This window comes from Quercus lobata, chromosome 1 (genome assembly GCF_001633185.2).
Source record: "Quercus lobata isolate SW786 chromosome 1, ValleyOak3.0 Primary Assembly, whole genome shotgun sequence".
NCBI lineage: Eukaryota > Viridiplantae > Streptophyta > Magnoliopsida > Fagales > Fagaceae > Quercus > Quercus lobata.
The window spans coordinates 16,020,650-16,031,286 of NC_044904.1; the positions used below are offsets into that span (position 1 = coordinate 16,020,650).

The 10,637-nt window shown below is 35.1% G+C and overlaps 1 protein-coding gene across 7 annotated transcripts; it reads left to right on the forward strand.

Annotated features, from left to right (window-relative positions):
* Window positions 1-311: 311 nt before the first annotated feature.
* Window positions 312-9,876, forward strand: LOC115980935 (lysine-specific demethylase JMJ30-like). 7 transcript variants are annotated; one of them, XR_004089348.1, is made up of 7 exons: window positions 312-463; window positions 589-642; window positions 2,565-2,774; window positions 3,202-3,333; window positions 3,439-3,582; window positions 8,029-8,258; window positions 9,320-9,405. XR_004089348.1 is itself a non-coding variant. In XM_031103129.1 (6 exons), exons 2-6 carry the CDS (start codon window positions 592-594, stop codon window positions 9,519-9,521), a joined length of 735 nt encoding a protein of 244 aa, XP_030958989.1. In that variant the 5' UTR covers window positions 312-463; window positions 589-591; the 3' UTR covers window positions 9,522-9,876. The 7 variants fall into 7 exon arrangements, 5 of the variants coding, with proteins under 5 accessions (XP_030958989.1, XP_030958998.1, XP_030959004.1 ...); XR_004089349.1 differs by having other exon boundaries at window positions 8,029-8,199; window positions 9,320-9,400; XM_031103129.1 differs by lacking the exon at window positions 8,029-8,258 and having other exon boundaries at window positions 9,324-9,876.
* The last annotated feature ends 761 nt before the right edge of the window (window positions 9,877-10,637 follow it).

The window sequence follows — 10,637 nt, forward strand, 5'->3', positions numbered from 1 at the left end:
TTCTATTACAAAATCAATTACATTATGTCAAATATATCCTAAATGCATCGATTCTTAAATTTTTATGCGCAAATTATGATGTATTTCTAAAAGCTTATTTCAAATGAAACATATGTACATTTTACCTGAACATTTTGATATACAGTGTATTTTATTATTATTATTATTATTATTATTATTTATTTTTAGAATCGATGTACAGTGTACTTAAGAAAGTTTTCATGACTATAATTATTAGAATACCCCATCCCCATGTATCTATATATCTATTAACCCTAAAACTAGAAGTTCAGCTCACACTCACTCTCACTCGTAGCCGCCTCTCCCTCTCATCTCACTCACAGCCGCCTCTCCCTCTCATCTCACTCAGACTCAGTTTCATCTCACAGCCGCCTCTCTTCTCTCCCACTCTCACTCGCTCTCAATCTCACCGTCGGCCCAACTGTCCAAGCTCTCACCGCCGGTCTATTCTGTTCTCTAATTCTTTTTGTTTTTGTTTTTGTTTTTTTTTTTGTTTTTTTTTTTTGTTTTTTTTTTTGTTGATATTGATGTATTTGGTATTGGCTACATGTACCATACGCGTACCAGGACATGTCCAGCGATGAGTCAGACCGTGACTCGGGGTCGATTCAGCAGCAATTGGTTCGTTTTTGGCTCACTCAGTCTGTTCAATTTTGTTTGTTTTGTATTGGGTTTATGGTATTTGTTGAGTTTGGCAATGTTTGGATGGTTGGCTATTTCGCTTTTGAAGTAGAGAATTTTTTTTTTTTTTTTTTTTTTGGGTTAAAAGGAAACTTATATTAAAAACTAGGAATTACTAAGTCTAGGGTAGGCCACACCCCAAGCATCAGCCAATAGTTGGTACAAAACAAAGGGAGGGGGGTGAGAATACAAAAGGAAATTCTCTCTAATGGAGCAGCCATCTTTAGCAAGTAGATCAGCACAATGGTTTCCTTCGCGGTAGGTGTAGCACACAAGCACCTCCTCAAAGGTTTGGATGAGCAACCTACAATCAGAGATTAAGGCATTGCAGCCATGAAGTTGTTTTGAGCAGTGAGGGAGTCAGTGACAACTTTGGCATCAAGCTCAATGTGGAGTTTCCTAATGTTTAGATTTTTAGCTAATGTGAGACCGTCTCTTAAACCCCAAAGTTCAGCGGCAAGGGAGTGGGTGAAGCCAATGTTTCTAGAGAATCCTCCAATCCAGCTGCCATGCCCGGATTGCTTCTTGCGGAGCCGTCGGTATTGAGCTTAAATAAACCAATGGGTGGTGGCTTCCATTTGACTGCAATTGTATTGCAATGCCATTTTTGAGTTCGGAGAGGGAGTACAATGAAGAGCTCAATGGATAAGGATTGAATTTTCTTGAGAATGTCATCCGGTGTGAAAGGTTTGCTCTCCATGACCAACTTATTCCTAGCGGTCCAGATTGCCCACATGGAAACAGGGAATAAGGTTTGCCACGGTAAGTCCGAGAAGAGGCTTGTGGGGAAGCTTTTGGAAGACATGGTTCTGATCCATGATGCCGTGGTGTTTGAGGAGTAGAAAAAAGGTGGTGGATGAGGGATGATTTTGGACCAAATGGGGGCGGTGACAGTGTAGTCACAAAGTATGTGCAGAGGGGTTTTAGGGGTAGTGTGGCATACTGGGCATGAGGAGTCCATGATGATTTTCCGATTGTGGAGCAAGGATTTAGTGGGAAGGCTATTGTGGCAGGAGAGCCATATGAAGGTGCAGATTCTTGGGAGAGTAGGGAGTTTCCAAATCCAATTCCATTTGTTGTGAGTAGCTTCAGAAGTGAGAAGAAATATCTTTGTGAAGTGTATGTATTTGGCTTTTGCTTTTAAGTGTATGTATTTCTTTTTAATAGCTATAAATAAATCATGAATTTTCACTAGCTAAACGGGCCTGGCAGGGCGGGTCGGATCGGGTCTGGGTTGGGCCTCAAGAAAAATCTGTTTAATAATCAGGCCGGATCCGGGTTGCGGGTCGGGTCTGGGTATGGAAAACCCGACCCGTTGCCATTCATAATTGAACCCTTCTCTCCCACAAAGATGTAGAGTGCTTTAAAAAGTATTATTTCATTTTTTTTTTTTTTAAATATTAATGACATAATTTTGAGTTGGGTTTCCTTTTGAGAAGCCTTAAACTTAACTGTAAAGGGTTATGGCTGTCTCCAGAAAATGGCTTACAGGGTTAAAAAGATTTCATGGATCATTTATGAATATTGGAATTAATCTTGTAGTGAACTGGAAACATTTCCAACTTTTCCTGTTCTACTGAACACTTGAACATGTACAAAACCTTTTGTTGAGAATGGTTTAAGCTGAAACAGATGGAGCCTATATGAGTTTTTTTTTTCCGGGTGATAGGCAATGAAGAGGTGGATCAGCCTGAAATAAGGGATAAGGTCTTAGTGTATGTTCTGTTTTCTTTTCCTTCCATTGTTTTGCTCTTTTGAGTAATCCTCCTTGTATTAGATGGTTGTATCTGGTTATGAGTTGGTTATTGGCATGCTGCATATCACAAGTGAAGAGAGATTCATCAGCTCTTTTAATATTGCAGGTGCTTCGGTCTTTACCCATTAAGTCTCTGTCTTGTAAAATTGTGGTAAAGAGGCCTGCTCTATCTTTGGAGGGGTTCCTTCATGAATATTTTCTATCAGGTTCTCCAGTTATTATTAGTGACTGTATGGCTCATTGGCCAGCCAGGACAAAGTGGAATGACTTGGATTATCTAAAAAGGGTTGCTGGAGACCGCACAGTTCCAGTTGAGGTAATTAATTTTTACCATTGTTGTGATAAGTTTTGAATATAGTCTACTAAGTCAATATGAAGGCTCTATTTTGGTCCATTCTTTTTCCCATATATAGCAACAATAGCCAAATATATTGTCCACTACAAATGCCTTTGTCTGCTCCAGATTATTTTTAAGACTGCTTATGCATTATTCTTGAATGACTTGTATTCCTTTTATTTTTACTATCACAAATAAAGTCATCCCAGTCCACTGTGACCATATCATTTGATTTTGATGAAGTTCGATGATTCAGGGGTTGTTTAACGCATAATACACCTATTAGGCAGGGTCAGTGTCTGAGCATCGGATGATCAAATCATTTTCACAATTTACCTGCTACCCTACCATACCCACCACTTTCATTTAATAATTGAAAATTGGTAAAGTTCAAACTTTTTTGCAGGTTGGCAAAAACTATTTATGCTCACAGTGGAAGCAAGAGCTTATCACATTTTCACAGTTTCTTGCAAGGATTGAGGCCAACAACTGTTCTGACAACCCTACATATCTTGCCCAACATCCGTTGTTTGATCAGGTATTTAAGTCTTCTTTGTGGATGCTGTGTTGTGGTATCATGATACATGACAGTCAAACTACACTCTGCTGCCTTTCATATAGTGATATCATACTTCAATGGCAGATAAGTGAGTTACGAAAGGACATTTGTGTTCCTGACTATTGTTTTGCTGGGGGTGGGGAGCTGAGGCCTCTTGATGCCTGGTTTGGTCCAGCTGGGACAGTAACACCGTTGCACCATGATCCACATCATAATATACTTGCTCAGGTATTATAGACATATAATGCATTGATTAATTGTAAAATGAAGGTGTCTTCTGGGGTTTGTTCATCTATATTTATCTTCAAGTGGCTGTTGCTTTTACCTCTTGTTATTTGTTTTTGCTTATGGAATTTAGCTTCAGTCTCCTATTGTTTACCATGATCATTCTGCTAGGGTTTCAAGCTTCTACTGTTCTCCTTAGAAGTGATATATTAGTTAAAGCTACTCACTTCTGGATATTTGCTATATAATTAAATTATGTAAAATAGGTAAATCGCTTTGAATGCATAACTCCATTCTATGGGATAACAGAAATTTCAGTCTCTATGGTTTGATTTTAAGTGAGCATTTCATACTTCTTTGTATGACTTTGTGATAGACTTAAAATATGTCAAAATGGGCAGTGCCCAGACATTCATGTATTTCAATGCCAGGCATTTATCATTCACTCTTGAGAAGGTGAAAAAACAAATTGTACACAGCTACACACGTCATTAAGTTGTGATGAATTATAGAGTCCTGGCAAGACAATTCAATTGGATCTTGGCCTTTAGACTTAAGCATTTTTATACTTCTATTTTGAGGCATTGCATTTTAATGAACTTGATCCCTTGCAAATTTTTAATGCTGAAATTATTAAGTGTTATATTCTGCTTCACTGATGAGCAAAAAATCTGCAATAAAAGTTATGTTGTATTCTAACTTCTACTCAGTTCCATCTATTAAAAGGAAAAGTGTATGACAGTTGTGGTGCCTGTTTGCATTATTTTTCAATTAGATTAAATCAGACATTGTGATATATGCAAGGCCTGCTTGGTTTATATTTTTCAATTAGATTAAATCTTAAAATTATTAATCCATTTTCATATCTCAAAATAATGTTAGCCTAATTCAAATAAAAAGTAAAATTAAAATTTTTTAACCAGCTAATCAATAAAATCACAATCAGATCAGATAAACGATTATTCTTAGAAAATTCGAAACCAAACAAGCCCATATGTAAAATAGCGCACATTACGTAAAACATTATATCTCCAAACATTCCCCCCATTTCCCCACTACAGCATTTTAGGACAAACTCTCCAAACATACTGTCAATTGAAACATAAACTAAATAAACATAAACATAAACATAAACTAGATACCTGGGCAAAGTTCACAACTCCACGCTATAAATACATTCGAATATCTTCCCGCTTCTTATTCATTTTAGAAATAAAATTTTAGAGAGAGAACAGAGAGAGTAGAGAGAGAAAGCGAGAGAACGAGCAATTGTGAGAGGGAGAGAAAGAGAAAGAGAAAGAGAGCAAGCAAGCAAAGACTAGAGTGAAGAGACTAAGAGAGACTGAGAAATGAATCAAAATCAACAGGTACAATTTTTTTTATTTTTTTTTATTTTATTGTAATAACTATTATTATTGTTTTTTTTTTTTTGTAATAATTATTATTGTTTTTTTTTTTGGTACTAATTATTATTATTGTTTTTTTTTGTAATAATTATTATTATTGTTTTTTTTTTGGTAATAATTGTTATTGTTTTTTTTTTGGATTGAATCGGTATTACTCTAATCTTTTTATGATATATGCTCTAAAATCTGAATCAGTATCTGAATTTCATTAAGTAAATTTTGTTTTTTGTTTTGTATGAATCTAATTATTAGTCTAATAATCTTATTCTAAAATTAGGTTAATTTTGATATAAATTAGTTTAGTATATATTTCTAGTATAATTACTATATAATATAGTTATAAAAAAAAAAGAAATATATATATATAGTATGTAATTAGTAAACAGTATAAGGTTTTTTTTTTTTTTTTTTGGATACATAGTATACAGTATAATTACTATATAATAATACGTTATTATTATTAATTTTTTTAAAATAAGGATTCAATTGGTAGTTTTGAATCTGAATTATTATCCGAATTTCATTAAGTAATTTTTTTTATGAATCTAATTATTAGTCTGTTTCTCAAAAAAAAAAAAAAAATTGTTAGTCTAAAATTAGGTTAATTTTGAGATAAATTAGGTTTTTTTTTTTTTTTCAGAAACTAGGAATGGAAACAGATCGGGTTCGGGCTGGGTTTTTGCATACCTAGACTCGATCCGCAGGCCAAGACCCGCGACTTAGAACCGGCCCGATTATTAATCGGATTTTTTTTTCGGGGCCCAAACTCGCCCTGCCGGGCTCGTTTCTCTTCTTGGGCCCAAATCTGGCCCAATCGAAAAAGAAAAAATTTTGAAGCCCATTCAAGCCATATAACGTGGCCCATTCAAATCCCAGTTTCTTCTCCATTACCCAACCCACCATCGAAGCCTTCTTTCCCATAGATAGACCACCAAGACACTCATCACTGGTCACCGTTGCGATCGTCGACACCACCCATCACCAGCCTCACTTCCACCATGGTCGGCTCTACACACCGATTTCAGGTTTGAACTTCCTGTGTTTTCTTTTCGTTATTTTCCACCTCCATCGGCTTTACCTCCATTGTCTCTACCTCTACCTTCAATAGCTCACTCATTGGCTCAGATTTGGTTTTACTTTTTTGCTGCATGGGGTTACAAATATGTGACCCATCACAAAGTCATCCAATCCAACCATCAACCTGCAAAGCATCTCCAGGTCGATGTACATAGTGCCATCCACATAATGAATCTCCTTGACTCGAGCAGTTAAGGTCCTGTGTGGCGCACGCGTCTACAGATCTAAAAATGTAAAATCTATAACCCCATGCAGCAAAAAAGTAAAACCAAATCTGAGCCAATGAGTGAGCTATTGAAGGTGGAGGTAGAGACAATGGAGGTAAAGCTGATGGAGGTGGAAAATAACGAAAAGAAAACATAGGAAGTTCAAACCTGAGAATTGGTGTGTAGAGCCGACCACGGTGGAAGTGAGGCTGGTGATGGGTGGTGTCGACGATCGCAACGGTGACCAGTGATGAGTGTCTTGGTGGTCTGTTTGTGGGAGAGAAGGGTTCGATGGTGGGTTGGGTAATGGAGAAGAAACTGGGATTTGAATGGGCCACGCTATATGGCTTGAATGGGCTTCAAATTTTTTTTTTTTGGTTGGGCCAGATTTGGGCCCAAGAAGATAAATGGGCCCGGCAGGGTGAGTTTGGGCCCCGGAAAAAAAATCCGATTAATAATCGGGCCGATTCCAGGTCGCGGGTCTGGGTATGCAAAAACCCGGCCCGAACTCGATCTGTTTCCATTCATAGTTTCTGAAAAAAAACCTAATTTATCTCAAAATTAACCTAATTTTAGACTAATAATATTTTTTTTTTTTTGAGAAACAGACTAATAATTAGATTCATAAAAAAAATTACTTAATGAAATTCGGATAATAATTCAGATTCAAAACTACCAATTGAATCCTTATTTAAAAAAAATTAATAATAATAACATATTATTATATAGTAATTATACTGTATACTATGTATCCAAAAAACAAAAAAAAAAAACTTATACTGTATACTAATTACATACCATATATATATTTTTTTATAACTATATTATATAGTAATTATACTAGAAATATATACTAAACTAATTTATATCAAAATTATCCTAATTTTAAAATAAGATTATTAGACTAATAATTAGATTCATAAAAAACAAAATTTACTTAATGAAATTCAGATACTGATTCAGATTTTAGAGCATATATCATAAAAAGATTAGACTAATACCGATTCAATCCAAAAAAAAAATAACAATTATTACGAAAAAAAACAATAATAATTATTACAAAAAAACAACAATAATAATTATTACAAAAAAACAACAATAATAATTATTCCAAAAAAAAACAATAATAATAGTTATTACAATAAAAATTGTACCTGTTGATTCTGATTCATTTCTCAATCTCTCTTAGTCTCTTCACTCCAGTCTTTGCTTGCTTGCTCTCTTTCTCTCGCTCTCGCAATTGCTCGTTCTCTCTCTCTCACTTTCTCTCTCTGCTCTCTCTGTTCTCTCTCTAAAATTTTATTTCTAAAATGAATGAGAAGCGGGAAGATATTCAAATGTATTTATAGTGTGGAGTTGTGAACTTTGCCCAGGTATCTAGTTTATGTTTATGTTTATGTTTATTTAGTTTATGTTTCAATTGACAGTATGTTTGGAGAGTTTGTTATAAAATGCTATAGTGGGGGAAATGGGGGGAAATGTTTGGAGATATAATGTTTTACGTAATGCGTGCTATTTTACATATGGGCTTGTTTGGTTTCGAATTTTCTAAGAATAATCGTTTATCTGATCTAATTGTGATTTTATTGATTAGCTGGTTAAAAAATTTTACTTTTTATTTGAATTAGGCTAACATTATTTTGAGATATGAAAATGGATTAATAATTTTAAGATTTAATCTAATTGAAAAATATAAACCAAGCAGGCCTTGCATATATCACAATGCATGATTTAATCTAATTGAAAAATAATGCAAACAGGCCTTACTATAGACATGAAGCTTGTCAAAATTCACACCGATCTGGTGGTTCCAAGTAGACAAAGGTGTTCTTCTGAGTGAAGCTCTACTTTTGCATGACAAGTGGCATGAGGGGAAAGGGATTAAACATACCAACTTTGCTGCAGTTACATGGTCAAATTGGGATTGTCAGGTAATGTTGGAATCTGAGTGCAGATTAAAGAGGATCCACAAACCACCATTTTTCAACAGGTAGCTGATTTAAAAGTTTTATAAAATTAAAAAATTGAAACAAAATTTAACTGCTTCCTTTTCGATCTAATTGTTTGGGCTTCTTTTGAGATTAGCTTGTTCCGTCCGTGCATATAATGCATTAATTAAAAAAAATTAGTGGTGAGATGAAATTTCTCATAATAATTAAGTGATGACATGCTAGAAATAATTTGATTTGTTGATATCCAGAATCCTTCTTGTCTTTCTTTAGCATTCCAAAAGGTGTAGTGACGTAAATATTTTAAAACAAAGTGAGCTAATTTAATTGTGTGGGAATTAAAATTTTATGGTTCGGTTTCATAGATGTTCAGATGACAGATGCTCACCACGAAAATGTCTTCGTCTTTATTGTAGGGATATCTGTATATAATTTCTTCAGTACTTCTGTAGACAAGAAAACTGATACCAAGCAAGACCACAGCTTGTTACTCTTATACTTCATTGATGAGAGAAATATGTTTCTCACAACTTTAATCTTTACAGCAACAAAAAATTCTCTCTGCTAATATAGTTACAGATATATTCCTTATGGTGTACCTTTAGTACTATTACTCTCTTGTGCCCAACTGCGATGTCTAGGTGTGAAATGGCACAATGTATAATGAAGAAGAAAGAATGTCATTTTACGTAACTGCCCATGGGCACAACACTTTTATTGAGTGTCTTGGTTGATTCTCTGAATGCACAATGGTGACAATCATATTGTGACTTCTCACAAAAGAAAGCAAAAGACAATCAAAATAGGATAGAAGAAGTATGAAGGAAGTGAGATTGACGGGGATCTTGTCTTCTTTTTGTTTTGACGATTAAAAGATGGGCATTGCAGTGAAATAGTGACAATAGGGTGCAAAAGCACCTATTTGGCATACTAACATCCACTGCCATATCTGTACTGCCTTTTCTTTGGATTATGCCAATATTGATGTTCATTCTTGTTTTTCTCTCAAGCTGTGGTTTTATTTGGTGAATTAAATTCTTAGATATATATAATACATTGACAGTTGAATGAGTTTATTTTTCCTTGATTGCATTATTGCTAGATAGATCAACCTGAGGGTCCCATATCACGAGCTCTTTGGCGCGGTTAAATGTAACCTAGAAGAGGTTGTTCAACTGACTGGCCTGGTATGGGAAGGCTGTGCTCACTGTGGCCTAGATGATGCTAAGAACACTGCTCGTCTGCTTGCCAATCTAATACACCGTGGACTTAGGTTTGCCATAACTGACTCATTGATGTGGTAGTCTGCAAATTTCCCGTTCCCAATGCAGCTGGATCATCAATCTGGTGTTCCTCAGCAATCCTTCAGAATTAAGCACCCATCACTGCCTTTCATCCAAGGCCACCCTTCCCAGGTTGACCCCAGCAAAGAGCGAGGCGTGTTCTGCTATTGTGGGGTGAAAAGTAGCAAACATATGATTCGAAAACCGGAGCCAAAGCATGGAAGCTGCTTCTTTGTGTGGGGTAATTGGACTACCACTAGAGGAGCTCGATGTTCTTATTTCAAATGGGCTACCCCTGACTCAAAATGAATGTGGGTTGCAATCCTTTTTCGAAGAAAATAAAAGAAAACAGGAAATTACCAAAAAAAAAAAAAAAGATAAAAAGAAGAAGAAGGAATTGGGTTAGAAAGGAGATAGATAGATGGTCTCCTAAGGAAGTAAATTAGCCTTGACTACTTCAAGAGATAGCTGCTTCTTTCAGTACATATTTATAAGCCTTGAAAGGTGTCTCTTCTCAGTTCCTCTTAAGAAGTCTAGTAAGGAAAGTTAACTCTAACGTGTAAAGTTGACTTCTTATTGATTAAAAAGAAGTGGGAAGAAATGTTATAGGCAATTTGGTCGTCGGAGATTGAGAAAGCTATTACCATGCTGGGACATGGGGTTTGACTATCTAAAATAATCCTTGAGATGCTTAATGTTTTTGACTAAATGGGAATGAGCAGTCATTGATTGCTTGTTTTCCTCTCTGTTGTGTGTTTTTTGTTTGTGCATTTTGCAATTCCTGTATTTGATATTTATTTCATTTGACCATTTGATAAGAGTAAATGAGATATTGAAGAGCATGAAATTCCCTTCGTTCGCACTAATTATATGTCAAAATTGGTTTTGAATCGTGAGATATCACAAATGAAATAGTTGATCCATATTTTGTCTTCTTTTCTTATTTTTTATTTATTTTTAATACTAAGTATCGAGAAGTTTCAAAAGTCAACCCAAGGTCAAATAACGTTAGATTTGAAAAAATGATATATTATTGAGTAACGTTTCTCATTTTAGAGTGTTTGAACACTAAATTCAAAAAACTCCTCTTATTAGTTTTCAGTTTTTAAATAACATTATTCAATGACATTTTTGTAA

Coding starts and splice junctions, on each gene's coding strand:
- LOC115980935 (XM_031103129.1), top strand. CDS start 592: ATGTCCAGCGATGAGTCAGACCGTGACTCGGGGTCGATTCAGCAGCAA. Junction 643..2,564: donor GGTCGATTCAGCAGCAATTG/GTTCGTTTTTGG, acceptor TTAATATTGCAG/GTGCTTCGGTCTTTACCCAT. Junction 3,334..3,438: donor AACATCCGTTGTTTGATCAG/GTATTTAAGTCT, acceptor CTTCAATGGCAG/ATAAGTGAGTTACGAAAGGA.